Source organism: Haliotis rufescens, unplaced genomic scaffold (genome assembly GCF_023055435.1).
Source record: "Haliotis rufescens isolate VD_foot unplaced genomic scaffold, xgHalRufe1.0.p SCAF_6, whole genome shotgun sequence".
Taxonomy (NCBI): domain Eukaryota; kingdom Metazoa; phylum Mollusca; class Gastropoda; order Lepetellida; family Haliotidae; genus Haliotis; species Haliotis rufescens.
In genome coordinates, this window is record NW_025964334.1 from 1,402,799 (window position 1) to 1,420,886 (window position 18,088).

At 45.3% G+C, this 18,088-nt stretch overlaps 1 protein-coding gene across 1 annotated transcript; it reads left to right on the forward strand.

Annotated features, from left to right (window-relative positions):
- Positions 1-338: 338 nt before the first annotated feature.
- On the forward strand, positions 339-14,974 carry LOC124116850 (tRNA wybutosine-synthesizing protein 2 homolog). The gene is made up of 7 exons (XM_046478409.1): positions 339-456; positions 1,501-1,642; positions 2,178-2,388; positions 3,189-3,339; positions 3,736-3,845; positions 13,407-13,564; positions 14,138-14,974. The coding sequence occupies exons 1-7, from the start codon at positions 410-412 to the stop codon at positions 14,756-14,758; spliced, it is 1,440 nt and encodes a 479-aa protein (XP_046334365.1). The 5' UTR covers positions 339-409; the 3' UTR covers positions 14,759-14,974.
- Positions 14,975-18,088: the final 3,114 nt, after the last annotated feature.

Consider the following 18,088-nt stretch of genomic DNA (forward strand, 5'->3'; position numbering starts at 1 on the left):
GTAGCTATAACTCTATTGAAGATTTAATTTTGTTATGATTTGCAATGCTTATAATGCTATAAGATAAAAACATATTTGTTAAAAATTGTATGTTTAATATTAAGCATCTCGTAAATTTAATGAGCTGATGGAACATTTTCTGGATAAACTTCTGCACCTTCGAAACAACAATAACTAAATCTCTTCTGATTTGTTATTTTTGTTTCTCCAAAATTTGGGGCCATTTCCACAAAATATTTGGGCAATTTTCTCCAAATTGTCTGGGGCCATTGTCTGCCGCGGAGTATCAACCCACTACCTGTGTACATTGTTCGTATAATTTGACCATTATGCAATTTGTATTAACCAAGATGGCCGCCGGTAGTCGAGTTTTGTTATAAGTATTTATGTGTCATTGTTCAGAGAGAAAATGACAAGTGCTCTGATAGTAAAGAAGGAAGAGACACAGACCATGAGGTAGGCACCCAGATGTCCATCGATTAAAATTGATGACATGGGCATGACAGCAGTTAACAATGACCGAAACAACGAAAATACCAGGTCTTTGTAAAGACCTTTAGTTTTCGTGCATAGTGTACGTTATGATATGTAAGATAGCAACGCGATAAATCGCAAAGAACACTGAAGAACGAAGCGTGGTTTATTTCACGACAAAACAATGTTCAGTAAGACTTTCGCCAGTATACCCCCTACGTATATATATTATATAATTGAAAGGATTGAACGGCACTGCATACATATAAACTTTTGGGAGGAGGGATACGGGCGGAAGTCTTTCCTATCGTACAATAAAACACTGCGCCTCTCAATGTTTCTTCTCACTGCAGTGTTTTATTCTATGATAAACAACGACCACAAGTCATTTATTTCTTGAATAATGTTTTCGATAAACTATTAACATGAACACAAATAGTCACTTACTCTGAGATTGGGTTAGGGTAAGAGTTTAGATTTTGACCTAGTATTCATTAATAATGACGGTGGAAAGCCACACACCGACATGGATGTTGAGGATGCCAAAGTGTATCATAAGTATGTAATGTCTAACCTAAACACTCTCCATAAGGCTGGGATGAGTCCAAATTTACTACCTGGGTACCCCCTATTACCCGACCCTATCTGGTACCCTCTGAAGGTCTCAAGAGAGGTAAAAACTGTCTGATTGGGAAAAGTTTGACCGTAGCCCTGGCAAAATGTATTTAGATACACGTATAAAACGGTCTGGTCATGCATACACTGATGTTTACTGCATGAAGTTTTATCTTTTTATCAAACATATAAAAGTCAGAAGGAATGGGTGCATAGTCAGAAAGAAATGGGAACATTAGTGACTTGTAGTGTGACCATTGAGTTTTAGATACATTTTGTCATAAAACAATATAGCATGTGACTAACCACAGGTCCGGGTAGTCCTGTGAGTACCAGGGTCCTGCTCAGTAACCAGCCGACCCAAGCCCTAACATCCACTATTGCGGAATATACTGTTTTGAAATGTTTCAGGCACAAGCTTCAGAAATTTGGTTTCTGGGATAGCAAAAGACGACTAAAGCAGCTATCTGCAGAATATGTTGCTATTCCAATCACTGTAGATGCCCTCAGTTGGACGGACCTGGGGCTTCATGACAGGTGCCCTCCATGTCAGGTGATAACATCAAAACAAAAGGAGTTAATAAGCAATAGTCACTTTCTTATAGATACCATTTGTGACTGTCTATTTTAATTTTAAGAATTAATTGTAATTACGAATTCTGGTAATTGGTCAGATAAATACTTTTGTTCAGTCTGTGTTAAAAACTTTTTAGTCAACTACCCTGAAAATGTGTGCATAATTTTCATTGTATTTTAGTCTTGGTTTATGAACAAGTATAATGTGATCTTACTAGACGAGACAAAATTTTACCAGACTCGGGCTTTGGACTTGTCGCTGCCTGCTTATTAAAAATGACTTTCTACTTTGCTGTTATAGACTGATACTCATCTGTCTGTAATGTCTGTTAAATATGTGTACCAAAACGTTTATAACGATCATACTTCAGAATTAGTAAGTTAATTATATGTGGATTCTAAATCAAAGAGAGATCCTCTGTTTCATTGATACTTAAATGCAGTGTTATTATTTTATACACTAAACTCAAATGGTCAGTGGTCACAATTATCATTTCTCCATGTTACTACAGGTAAAGGAAGTGGATCTTGCCCCATCAAAGACATCACGCCTGGAGCCTCCAGCTGACAACCTCAAGAGACATGTAGCACGATTCCTGACTGACTCAGGCAGAGTTGTCTCCCCTGAACTACTGGCAGATTTGCCATCTCACTGGGAGAAACACGGAGACCTCATCCTGTTTTCCAACTCGGCCTTCACCAGTGATGTTTGGTCCCAGCTAGGTGAGCTGGACAACAGCTTCTGTAGCAAGACTTAGACCTGTGATCTAAATGTGCTTCCTCCCATCACATTCTTGCAAGAAAAAACTAATACAAAAGTCTTTAGAGTCAGTAGATTTAACCAAACATTAAACCTATCTAAGCCTGATGATAATACCCGTAATCCAGTCTCATTAAAATCAGATCCCAGTTCTCACTACCGCTAAACAAAGATCTGAGGACATCCCATAATGGGACACATCAGAACTACCTTTCATCCGCCCAATCAGAGCGTCGCTTACCAGATCATAAAAGTGACATTCAGAATGTGATTTCTGATCATGCAACTTCGAAAGATTAACATGGGGTTTTCCGAATGACAGTTACAGGCTTCATGACTGAATCCATGTAATCTATTGCCATTCCCGAATGTTTGTTTGTTCTGTTTTCAAATTTGTAATTGAGAATTTGTCAAAATATGTTTCAAAGCATAGCCAGTTTGAAATTTGTGCTGCAAAGCACGGGAAAGCTGCCTTCTGATTGGCTAATGTCGACTTCTTGTCAGTCATTCCATTGGTCAGACAAAATTCCTGAAAGGTCAGTCTGATGTGACCCATGATGGGATGTCCTCAGATCTTTGTTTAGTGGTAACTAAACTGAAACACTATTCAGAGGGATGAGGAAGGAGTAAGCATATACTCCAAAACGTGTTCCTCATAATAAAGCAGTTGACATCCACAAATTCTCTTCCTCATGCGTATCACTTCTAAATGCCTGATGTTACCAAGGAACAGTTTTCCTACCATCTGTTCCATCTTTTCCAGGCTCTCCACTATGGAAGGTAGTGTGTCAGTGTCTAGTTGGCTCACGTCTCGCCAGGAAGTCCAGCATCTCGGCGGATGGCTTCCGTAGCCCCCAGGTGGCGCTGCTGTATGGAGACAATGGCTGGGTGGAGCATGTTGACAATGGCATCAGGCAAGGGAGACAACTCAAACCTTTATTTCATATCTGTAAATCTGCTGCTATCATGCTCTGAGGTAGTTGCAGTAAACTTGGCCTACAAAAAACATTACCACTGCTACCTCAAGTTAATACTACTACCACCATAAAAGACTGGAGATTTTCATCATTGTCAAACTGAAAGAATCCCATCTGATTCAATTTTACCACAATAACCACTTGTCAACCACCCCTCTCCATAAGCTGATGACTTGCCTTGGAATGAAAAACAAATGTATGAAACAAACTGCCGAATGCCTCACATTCAAAGGTTTGGAAGAAATAATGTTATTGTGTCTTGTGGCATGAAGTAAGAGTAACTTCCTCAACACTGATTTGAGTATTGAGCTGATGTCCGGGTGATTTCTACAGGTACAGTTACGACGTGACACGCTGCATGTTTAGCATTGGAAACATCACCGAGAAACTCCGTGTTGGACAGATGGCTTGCAAGGGGGAGACTGTGGTGGATCTGTATGCAGGTAGGGCTGATTGTAGTCACGTCACAGCAGCCACACCTAGAGAAGCGAGACACCTGGAAACACGAGTCACACCTGGAAACACGAGTCACACCTGGAAACACAAGTCACATCTGGAGATGCTAGTCACACCTGGAGATGCTAGTCACACTGGTCACACCTGGAAACACGAGTCACACCTGGAAACACGAGTCACACCTGGAAACACAAGTCACACCTGGAAACACAAGTCACACCTGGAAACACTAGTCTCACCCAGAATCAAAAACACGAGTCACACCTGGAAACAAAAGTCACACCTGGAAACACGAGTCTCAACCGGAATCAAAAACACGAGTCACACCTGGAAACACTAGTCACACCTGGAAACACTAGTCACACCTGGAAACACAAGTCACACCTGGAAAGACTAGTCTCACCCAGAATCAAAATCACGAGTCACACCTGGAAACAAAAGTCACACCTGGAAACACGAGTCTCACCCGGAATCAAAAACACTTGTCACACCTGGAAACACTAGTCACACCTGGAAACACGAGTCACAGCTGGAAACACGAGTCACAGCTGGAAACACTAGTCACACCTGGAAACACTAGTCACACCTGGAAACACTAGTCACACCTGGAAACACAAGTCACACCTGGAAACACAAGTCACACCTGGAAACACAAGTCACACCTGGAAACACTAGTCTCACACAGAATCAAAAACACTAGTCACATCTGGAAACACTAGTCACACCTTGAAACATGAGTCACACTAGTCACACTGAAAACACTAGTCACACCTGGAAACACGAGTCATACCTGGAAACACAAGTCACACCTGGAAACACTAGTCACACCTGGAAACACAAGTCACACCTGGAGATGCTAGTCACACCTGGAGATGCTAGTCACACTAGTCACACCTGGAAACACTAGTCACACCTGGAAACACTAGTCACACCTGGAAACACTAGTCACACCTGGAAACACGAGTCACACATGGAAACACTAGTCACACCTGGAAACACTAGTCACACCTGGAAACACTAGTCACACCTGGAAACTGGAAAAACAAGTCACACCTGGAGATGCTAGTCACACCTGGAGATGCTAGTCACACTAGTCACACCTGGAAACACTAGTCACACCTGGAAACACTAGTCACACCTGGAAACACTAGTCACACCTGGAAACACGAGTCACACCTTGAAACACTAGTCACACCTGGAAACACTAGTCACACCTGAAAACACTAGTCAAACCTGGAAACACTAGTCTCACCTGGAAACACAAGTCACACCTGGAAACACTAGTCACACCTGGAAACACTAGTCACACCTGGAAACACTAGTCACACATGGAAGCACGAGTCACACATGGAAACACTAGTCTCACCCAGAATCAGAAACACAAGTCGTACCTGGAAACACTAGTCACACCTGGAAACACTAGTCACACCTTGAAACACTACTCTCACCTGGAAACACTAGTCATACCTGGAAACACTAATCACACCTGGAAACACACCTGGAGATGCTAGTCACACTAGTCACACCTGGAAACACTTGTCACACCTGGAAACACTAGTCACACCTGGAAACACTAGTAACACCTGGAAACATGAGTCACACCTGGAAACACAAGTCACACCTGGAAACACGAGTCACACCTGGAAACACTAGTCACACCTGGAAACACAAGTCACACCTGGAAACACAAGTCACACCTGGAAACACAAGTCACACCTGGAAACACTAGTCACACATGGAAGCACGAGTCACACATGGAAACACTAGTCTCACCCAGAATCAGAAACACTAGTCGTACCTGGAAACACTAGTCACACCTGGAAACACTAGTCACACCTTGAAACACTACTCTCACCTGGAAACACTAGTCATACCTGGAAACACTAATCACACCTGGAAACACACCTGGAGATGCTAGTCACACTAGTCACACCTGGAAACACTTGTCACACCTGGAAACACTAGTCACACCTGGAAACACTAGTAACACCTGGAAACACGAGTCACACCTTGAAACACTAGTCACACCTGGAAACACAAGTCACACCTGGAAACATGAGTCACACCTGGAAACACAAGTCACACCTGGAAACACGAGTCACACCTGGAAACACTAGTCACACCTGGAAACACAAGTCACACCTGGAGATGCTAGTCACACCTGGAGATGCTAGTCACACTAGTCACACCTGGAAACACTAGTCACACCTGGAAACACAAGTCACACCTGGAAACACTAGTCACACCTGGAAACACGAGTCACACATGGAAACACTAGTCACACCTGGAAACACTAGTCACACCTGGAAACACTAGTCACACCTTGAAACATGAGTCACACTAGTCACACTGAAAACACTAGTCACACCTGGAAACACGAGTCATACCTGGAAACACAAGTCACACCTGGAAACACTAGTCACACCTGGAAACACAAGTCACACCTGGAGATGCTAGTCACACCTGGAGATGCTAGTCACACTAGTCACACCTGGAAACACTAGTCACACCTGGAAACACAAGTCACACCTGGAAACACTAGTCACACCTGGAAACACGAGTCACACATGGAAACACTAGTCACACCTGGAAACACTAGTCACACCTGGAAACACTAGTCACACCTGGAAACTGGAAACACAAGTCACACCTGGGGATGCTAATCACACCTGGAGATGCTAGTCACACTAGTCACACCTGGAAAACACCTGGAAACACTAGTCACACCTGGAAACACTAGTCACACCTGGAAACACGAGTCACACATGGAAACACTAGTCACACCTGGAAACACTAGTCACACCTGAAAACACTAGTCAAACCTGGAAACACTAGTCTCACCTGGAAACACAAGTCACACCTGGAAACACTAGTCACACCTGGAAACACTAGTCACACCTGGAAAGACTAGTCACACATGGAAGCACGAGTCACACATGGAAACACTAGTCTCACCCAGAATCAGAAACACTAGTCGTACCTGGAAACACTAGTCACACCTGGAAACACTAGTCACACCTTGAAACACTAGTCATACCTAGGAACACTAATCACACCTGGAAACACAAGTCACACCTGGAGATGCTAGTCACACCTGGAGATGCTAGTCACACTAGTCACACCTGGAAACACTTGTCACACCTGGAAACACTAGTCACACCTGGAAACACTAGTCATACCTAGGAACACTAATCACACCTGGAAACACAAGTCACACCTGGAGATGCTAGTCACACCTGGAGATGCTAGTCACACTAGTCACACCTGGAAACACTTGTCACACCTGGAAACACTTGTCACACCTTGAAACACTAGTCACACCTGGAAACACAAGTCACACCTGGAAACATGAGTCACACCTGGAAACACAAGTCACACCTGGAAACACGAGTCACACCTGGAAACACTAGTCACACCTGGAAACACAAGTCACACCTGGAAACACAAGTCACACCTGGAAACACAAGTCACACCTGGAAACACTAGTCTCACACAGAATCAAAAACACTAGTCACACCTGGAAACACTAGTCACACCTTGAAACATGAGTCACACTAGTCACACTGAAAACACTAGTCACACCTGGAAACACGAGTCATACCTGGAAACACAAGTCACACCTGGAAACACTAGTCACACCTGGAAACACAAGTCACACCTGGAGATGCTAGTCACACCTGGAGATGCTAGTCACACTAGTCACACCTGGAAACACTAGTCACACCTGGAAACACTAGTCACACCTGGAAACACGAGTCACACATGGAAACACTAGTCACACCTGGAAACACTAGTCACACCTGGAAACACTAGTCACACCTGGAAACTGGAAACACAAGTCACACCTGGAGATGCTAGTCACACCTGGAGATGCTAGTCACACTAGTCACACCTGGAAACACTAGTCACACCTGGAAACACGAGTCACACCTGGAAACACTAGTCACACCTGGAAACACTAGTCACACCTGGAAACACTAGTAACACCTGGAAACACGAGTCACACCTGGAAACACGAGTCACACCTGGAAACACAAGTCACACCTGGAAACACGAGTCACACCTGGAAACACGAGTCACACATGGAAACACTAGTCACACCTGGAAACACAAGTCACACCTGGAAACATGAGTCACACTAGTCACACCTGGAAACACTAGTCACACCTGGAAACACAAGTCACACCTGGAAACACAAGTCACACCTGGAAACACAAGTCACACCTGGAAACACGAGTCACACCTGGAAACATGAGTCACACCTGGAAACACTAGTCACACCTGGAAACACTAGTCATACCTGGAAACACTAATCACACCTGGAAACACAAGTCACACCTGGAGATGCTAGTCACACCTGGAGATGCTAGTCACACTAGTCACACCTGGAAACACTTGTCACACCTGGAAACACTAGTCACACCTGGAAACACTAGTAACACCTGGAAACACGAGTCACACCTTGAAACACTAGTCACACCTGGAAACACAAGTCACACCTGGAAACATGAGTCACACCTGGAAACACAAGTCACACCTGGAAACACGAGTCACACCTGGAAACACGAGTCACACCTGGAAACACGAGTCACACATGGAAACACTAGTCACACCTGGAAACACAAGTCACACCTGGAAACATGAGTCACACTAGTCACACCTGGAAACACTAGTCACACCTGGAAACACAAGTCACACCTGGAAACACAAGTCACACCTGGAAACACGAGTCACACCTGGAAACATGAGTCACACTAGTCACACCTGAAAACACTAGTCACACCTGGAAACACTAGTCACACCTTGAAACACAAGTCACACCTGGAAACATGAGTCACACTAGTCACACCTGGAAACACGAGTCACACCTGGAAACATGAGTCACACTAGTCACACCTGAAAACACTAGTCACACCTGGAAACACGAGGCACACATGGAAACACGAGTCACACATGGAAACACTACTCTCACCTGGAAACACAAGTCACACCTGAAAACACAAGTCACACCTGGAAACACTAGTCACACATGGAAACACGAGTCACACCTGGAAACACTAGTCACACCTTGAAACACAAGTCACACCTGGAAACATGAGTCACACTAGTCACACCTGGAAACACTAGTCACACCTGGAAACACTAGTCACACCTGGAAACACTAGTCACACATGGAAACACTAGTCACACATGGAAACACTAGTCACACATGGAAACACTAGTCACACATGGAAACACGAGTCACACCTGGAAACACGAGTCACACCTGGAAACACGAGTCACACATGGAAACACTAGTCACACCTGGAAACACAAGTCACACCTGGAAACATGAGTCACACTAGTCACACCTGGAAACACTAGTCACACCTGGAAACACAAGTCACACCTGGAAACACAAGTCACACCTGGAAACACAAGTCACACCTGGAAACACGAGTCACACCTGGAAACATGAGTCACACCTGGAAACACTAGTCACACCTGGAAACACTAGTCATACCTGGAAACACTAATCACACCTGGAAACACAAGTCACACCTGGAGATGCTAGTCACACCTGGAGATGCTAGTCACACTAGTCACACCTGGAAACACTTGTCACACCTGGAAACACTAGTCACACCTGGAAACACAAGTCACACCTGGAAACACGAGTCACACCTGGAAACACGAGTCACACCTGGAAACACGAGTCACACATGGAAACACTAGTCACACCTGGAAACACAAGTCACACCTGGAAACATGAGTCACACTAGTCACACCTGGAAACACTAGTCACACCTGGAAACACAAGTCACACCTGGAAACACAAGTCACACCTGGAAACACGAGTCACACCTGGAAACATGAGTCACACTAGTCACACCTGAAAACACTAGTCACACCTGGAAACACTAGTCACACCTTGAAACACAAGTCACACCTGGAAACATGAGTCACACTAGTCACACCTGGAAACACGAGTCACACCTGGAAACATGAGTCACACTAGTCACACCTGAAAACACTAGTCACACCTGGAAACACGAGGCACACATGGAAACACGAGTCACACATGGAAACACTACTCTCACCTGGAAACACAAGTCACACCTGAAAACACAAGTCACACCTGGAAACACTAGTCACACATGGAAACACGAGTCACACCTGGAAACACTAGTCACACCTTGAAACACAAGTCACACCTGGAAACATGAGTCACACTAGTCACACCTGGAAACACTAGTCACACCTGGAAACACTAGTCACACCTGGAAACACTAGTCACACATGGAAACACTAGTCACACATGGAAACACTAGTCACACATGGAAACACTAGTCACACATGGAAACACGAGTCACACCTGGAAACACGAGTCACACCTGGAAACATGAGTCACACTAGTCACACCTGAAAACACTAGTCACACCTGGAAACACGAGGCACACATGGAAACACGAGTCACACATGGAAACACTACTCTCACCTGGAAACACAAGTCACACCTGAAAACACAAGTCACACCTGGAAACAGGAGTCACACATGGAAACACTAGTCACACCTGGAAACACGAGTCATACCTGGAAACACTAGTCACACCTGGAAACACTAGTCACACCTGGAAACACAAGTCACACCTGGAGATGCTAGTCACACCTGGAGATGCTAGTCACACTTGTCACACCTGGAAACACTAGTCACACCTGGAAACACTAGTCACACCTGGAAACACTAGTCACACCTGAAAACACGAGTCACACCTGGAAACACGAGTCACACATGGAAACACTAGTCACACCTGGAAACACTAGTCACACCTGGAAACACTAGTCACACCTGGAAACTGGAAACACAAGTCACACCTGGAGATGCTAGTCACACCTGGATATGCTAGTCACACTAGTCACACCTGGAAACACTAGTCACACCTGGAAACACTAGTCACACCTGGAAACACGAGTCACACCTGGAAACACTAGTCACACCTGGAAACACTAGTCACACCTGGAAACACTAGTCTCACCTGGGAACACAAGTCACACCTGGAAACACTAGTCACACCTGGAAACACTAGTCACACCTGGAAAGACTAGTCACACATGGAAGCACGAGTCACACATGGAAACACTAGTCTCACCCAGAATCAGAAACACTAGTCGTACCTGGAAACACTAGTCACACCTGGAAACACTAGTCACACCTTGAAACACTACTCTCACCTGGAAACACTAGTCATACCTGGAAACACTAATCACACCTGGAAACACAAGTCACACCTGGAGATGCTAGTCACACCTGGAGATGCTAGTCACACTAGTCACACCTGGAAACACTTGTCACACCTGGAAACACTAGTAACACCTGGAAACACGAGTCACACCTGGAAACACTAGTCACACCTGGAAACACAAGTCACACCTGGAAACATGAGTCACACCTGGAAACACAAGTCACACCTGGAAACACGAGTCACACCTGGAAACACGAGTCACACCTGGAAACACGAGTCAGACATGGAAACACTAGTCACACCTGGAAACAAAAGTCACACCTGGAAACATGAGTCACACTAGTCACACCTGGAAACACTAGTCACACCTGGAAACACAAGTCACACCTGGAAACACAAGTCACACCTGGAAACACGAGTAACACCTGGAAACATGAGTCACACTAGTCACACCTGAAAACACGAGTCACACCTGGAAACACTAGTCACACCTGGAAACACAAGTCACACCTGGAAACATGAGTCACACTAGTCACACCTGGAAACACGAGTCACACCTGGAAACACTAGTCACACCTGGAAACACAAGTCACACCTGGAAACATGAGTCACACTAGTCACACCTGGAAACACTAGTCACACCTGGAAACACTTGTCACACCTGGAAACACTAGTAACACGAGTCACACCTGGAAACACTAGTCACACCTGGAAACACAAGTAACACAAGTCACACCTGGAAACATAAGTCACACCTGGAAACACAAGTCATAGCTGGAAACACAAGTCACACCTGGAAACACTTGTCACACCTGGAAACACTTGTCACACCTGGAAACACAAGTCACACCTGGAAACACTTGTCACACCTGGAAACACTTGTCACACCTGGAAACACAAGTCACACCTGGAAACACAAGTCACACCTGGAAACACAAGTCACACCTGGAAACACTTGTCACACCTGGAAACACAAGTAACACCTGGAAACACTTGTCACACCTGGAAACACTAGTAACACGAGTCACACCTGGAAACACAAGTCACACCTGGAAACACAAGTAACACAAGTCACACCTGGAAACACTAGTAACACAAGTCACACCTGGAAACACTTGTCACACCTGGAAACACAAGTAACACCTGGAAACACTACTCTCACCTGGAAACACTTGTCACACCTGGAAACACAAGTCACACCTGGAAACACAAGTCACACCTGGAAACACTAGTCACACCTGGAGATGCTAGTCACACCTGGAAACATGAGTCACACCTGGAAACACTTGTCACACCTGGAAACACAAGTCACACCTGGAAACACAAGTCACACCTGGAAACACTTGTCACACCTGGAAACACTAGTCACAGCTGGAAACACAAGTCACAGCTGGAAACACTAGTAACACGAGTCACACCTGGAAACACTAGTCACACTTGTCACACCTGGAAACACTTGTCACACCTGGAAACACTAGTCACACCCGGAAACACTAGTCATACCTGGAAACACTAGTCACACCTGGAAACACTACTCTCACCTGGAAACACAAGTCACACCTGCAAACACTAGTCACATCTGGAAACACTAGTCACACCTGGAAACACTTGTCACACCTGGAAACACAAGTCACACCTGGAAACACTTGTCACACCTGCAAACACTAGTCACATCTGGAAACACTAGTCACACCTGGAAACACTAGTCACACCTGGAAACACAAGTCACACCTGGAAACACTTGTCACACCTCAAAACACGAGTCACAGTGCTTGATGAATACTGAATTCTGATTGATGGATGTAATTGATTGACATCATGCTGTATTGACTGTGACATTCATAGTGGGGTGTGGGGCCACAAAGGTGACAGCTGTGGTTGTTGGAGTGAGTGAGTGAGTGAGTTTGATTTTACGCCGCTTTTAGCAATATTCCAGCAATATCACGGCGGGGGACACCAGAAATGGGCTTCACACATTGTGTGGTTGTTGGAAATACCATACCCAGATCAACAACATGTGTAACAGTAAGACTGCTTTGTGACTCAGTGTTACAAATTGACACCAGTCCTGTAGTCCTTGTCAAAGTGCCCAATGGTTAAGGTATGATAAGGATTAGTAGAAATTTGTCATGTTTAAGGGTTTTCCTTTATGTTATCATTATAAGGACTCCTTCCAAATTATGTCATAGTTTGAGGTACACTCCCCAATGCTTGTTATTTAGTTGTGCGATCCCCTACAAGTTGTTTTTGTAAATGACCCGTTTTCTGAGGTGTGAGTCTTGTCCAGTTCTCTGACTGAGCTGTAATGTTGTGATGTGTTTGTAGGCATCGGCTACTTCACCCTCCCCTACCTGGTGCACGCCGGCGCAGGCCGAGTCATTGCCTGTGAATGGAACCCTGCGTCTGTAGATGCCCTCCGCCGCAACCTGCACCTCAACCGTGTACTGGACAGGTGTACTGTGTACATAGGGGATAACAGACAGGTGAGTTTCCTGGGAGAGGGAGGTATGTTGTGTACCTGGGGAACAGATCAGTGGAGAGGGAGGTACGTTGTGTACCTGGGGAACAGATCAGAGGAGAGGGAGGTATGTTGTGTACCTGGGGAACAGATCAGTGGAGAGGGAGGTATGTTGTGTACCTGGGGAACAGATCAGTGGAGAGGGAGGTACGTTGTGTACCTGGGGAACAGATCAGAGGAGAGGGAGATACGTTGTGTACCTGGGGAACAGATCAGTGGAGAGGGAGGTATGTTGTGTACTTGGGGAACAGATCAGTGGAGAGGGAGGTACGTTGTGTACCTGGGGAACAGATCAGTGGAGAGGGAGGTATGTTGTGTACCTGGGGATTTTAAAAGAGTTCTTTGAACTATTTGCTTCTTGATCCATTTACTGAAACACCAAGGCCCAGACACATGGTGAAAACAACGACAGTCTTGGAAGCAGACACATTCTGAAGTTTAAAACTGAACTTAGTGAATGGGTATCATCAGCATCAGACTATGATTTGAGTGAGGTGAGCTCCAAGCCCTTGCTCACGTTGTGGTTTGTGTGTTTCAGGTGTGTCCCGTGGATGTGGCAGACAGGGTCAACCTGGGTCTGATCCCATCGTCCGAGGTGGGCTGGCCTGTGGCCTGTGCAGCACTCAAGGCCGACAGTGGCGGGATTCTACATATCCATGGAAACGTGACATCGAAGCACCCAGCATGCAACACTCATGATACAGATGACCTTGATCATACAGTGACTGAAGATGGTCAAGGTCATCCGACTTTCTCTGTTCACAAAACTGCAGCTTTGATGACTCAACTCAACACAGCCTGTACTTGTAATAACAAACATGTGGGAAGATGCAGCGAGAACACACAAGAAGGAGGGGCTTTGATAATCTCCTCTGAGATTGACAGATGTCATTTTGAACATTCAAGATCAAATCCTAAACATTCCAACTCAAACTCCAAAGTAAAAACAAAAGTAGACAGAAGAAACGTTTCCTGCAACAAGAAATTAAGACCCGAGTGGTTGAGTTGGTCCAGAGAAGTGACAGTTAAGATAAACAGCCTCCTTGAACATGGCAAAAACACTTGGACTGTCACCATTCTACACATTGAACATGTCAAGTCCTATGCCCCTCACATAGATCATCTCGTTCTAGATCTCGACTGTCGACCTAACATATGACACCTTTCTACTGGAATGTGGATTTAAGTTGTAATTAAAGGAGGGGATTCATGTTTTTTTTATTTTTCGTTTTTCTTTCTTCTTTTTTAACACCAATAGTATTAAAGAGAAAACTGATGTGAGGAAAGGGTTTGAAAGGAGGCGGACAGGGATGAAATGTAATAATTGATTTATTATGTTTATTGTTAGTTTCAACATAAACTAAGTATTGATCAATGTTGTCCTTGTCTTTCATATATTGTTGTAATATTTTGGTTCTTTTGCAAATGATCCAATTGGTAATTTCAGAAATTAAAAAACAACATATCCTTAATTACATAGCAGATGTACCTTTGACTGAATCATTTGTGATCATGGTTCATAAGCTATTGCTAAACCACAGTAAAATAGGACAGATTAGACCCCCATATCCTCATCTAGCAGGATGACACGACAGAGCCTGACCCCCATATCCCCATCTAGCAGGATGACATGATAGAGCCTGACCCCCATATCCTCATCTAGCAGGATGACACGATAGAGCCTGACCCCCATATCCTCATCTAGCAGGATGACACGACAGAGCCTGACCCCCATATCCCCATCTAGCAGGATGACATGATAGAGCCTGACCCCCATATCCTCATCTAGCAGGATGACACGATAGAGCCTGACCCCCATATCCTCATCTAGCAGGATGACACGACAGAGCCTGACCCCCATATCCCCATCTAGCAGGATGACATGATAGAGCCTGACCCCCATATCCCCATCTAGCAGGATGACATGATAGAGCCTGACCCCCATATCCTCATCTAGCAGGATGACACGATAGAGCCTGACCCCCATATCCTCATCTAGCAGGATGACACGACAGAGCCTGACCCCCATATCCCCATCTAGCAGGATGACATGATAGAGCCTGACCCCCATATCCTCATCTAGCAGGATGACACGATAGAGCCTGACCCCCATATCCCCATCTAGCAGGATGACACGACAGAGCCTGACCCCCATATCCCCATCTAGCAGGATGACATGATAGAGCCTGACCCCCATATCCTCATCTAGCAGGATGACACGATAGAGCCTGACCCCCATATCCTCATCTAGCAGGATGACACGACAGAGCCTGACCCCCAGATCCTCATCTAGCAGGATGACACGACAGAGCCTGACCCCCATATCCCCATCTAGCAGGATGACATGATAGAGCCTGACCCCCATATCCTCATCTAGCAGGATGACACGATAGAGCCTGATCCCAGATCCTCATCTAGCAGGATGACACGACAGATTAGACCCCCATATCCTCATCTAGCAGGATGACACGATAGAGCCTGACCCCCATATCCCCATCTAGCAGGATGACACGATAGAGCCTGACCCCAATATCCCCATCTAGCAGGATGACACGACAGATTAGACCCCCATATCCTCATCTAGCAGGATGATACGACAGAGCCTGACCCCCATATCCTCATCTAGCAGGATGACATGATAGAGCCTGACCCCCATATCCCCATCTAGCAGGATGACACGACAGATTAGACCCCCATATCCTCATCTAGCAGGATGACACGATAGAGCCTGACCCCCATATCCTCATCTAGCAGGATGACATGATAGAGCCTGACCCCCATATCCCCATCTAGCAGGATGACACGACAGATTAGACCCCCATATCCTCATCTAGCAGGATGACACGATAGAACCTGACCCCCATATCCTCATCTAGCAGGATGACATGATAGAGCCTGACCCCCATATCCCCATCTAGCAGGATGACACGATAGAGTCTGACCCTCATATCCCCATCTAGCAGGATGACACGACAGAGCCTGACCCCCAGATCCCCATCTAGCAGGATGACACGACAGATTAGACCCCCATATCCTCATCTAACAGGATGACACGATAGAGCCTGACCCCCATATCCCCATCTAGCAGGATGACATGATAGAGCCTGACCCCCAGATCCCCATCTAGCAGGATGACACGATAGAGCCTGACCCCCATATCCCCATCTAGCAGGATGACACGATAGAGCCTGACCCCCATATCCCCATCTAGCAGGATGACACGACAGATTAGACCCCCATATCCTCATCTAGCAGGATGACACGAAAGAGCCTGACCCCCAGATCCCCATCTAGCAGGATGATACGACAGAGCCTGACCACCAGATCCCCATCTTGCACGATGACACGACAGACAAGCATCAACTTTCTGGGTTCTACAATTGTTGAATGGGAGTTTCTTGATTCGGGAACTTACGGTAAAGATAGTTCTTCAAAAGTTGTCTCCCTTTGACTTCATTTCCACCATTGCAGTGATATTATTTGTTTATAACTACAAATATGAAGTTCCACCACTGATAAGGAATAACAATGGACATTGGTACCTGAGGTATTATTATTCAATTTAAACATATGCTACAAATGATTATATATTAGTTCTGAATATTAGTTCTTGGTGGAAACTGTGCCCCCATCATTTTGACTTTTGTTTTTAACCTGTACTGCTAAACAAAAATCAGGAAATGACAATTGAACCCGAGGATCTGCAGTACCCCTGCAATTTATGACAACAGCAAACCGGTGAAAATCCGGATTAGAACTGGTATTCAGCTCCCATGCTTGTGCCCCGTGATTAGAATTGGTATCAACATCCGTTGGGGGTCAGGCTCACTGACTTTGTTGATGCACGTCATCGTATCTTAATTACGTGGATCGATGCTCATGTTATCAATCACTGGATTGTCTGGTCCAGACTCGATTGTTGACAGACCGTGGTCATATAGCTGGAACGTTTCTGATTTTTACGCTGCTTGCTGCTTGGCTCTCGGCATTAAAACGTGGTGGGTTCGTAGTCAGAAAATGTGTCTGAGTGGCGTATCCATGTTAAACTGCGGCACGGTATGTCATTGGGCTAGCACTATCAAACCGGCATTAATCCACGCCAGCGCGCACGCACGCACGTGCATGTGCGTCGCTTTGTAAATGCAATAATCTACAACGACACGTTAAACCCTATATCACCTCACCTCGAAGTCAATAGAAAGTCCATTATAAGGTCTTCGTCTTTCCAGGGTATTAATTTCCATCTATGATAATGATAATATCATAATGAATGGAGATACACACTGGATGATCGAAGATGACCCCCTTGGCAGACTAGGTCTACAGTCTGTCATGCTTGTCAGTCGACTGGAGAGGATCACGTGACTGACCACGCGTTGTGGGGCGTGGTTCACGCTGCCGGTTAATGGTTGGTTTGACGTGCTGCAGCTGGAATACTGGTGACACCGTTAGACAACTATCAATTAAACCAGCACTTTGAAGTTACCCG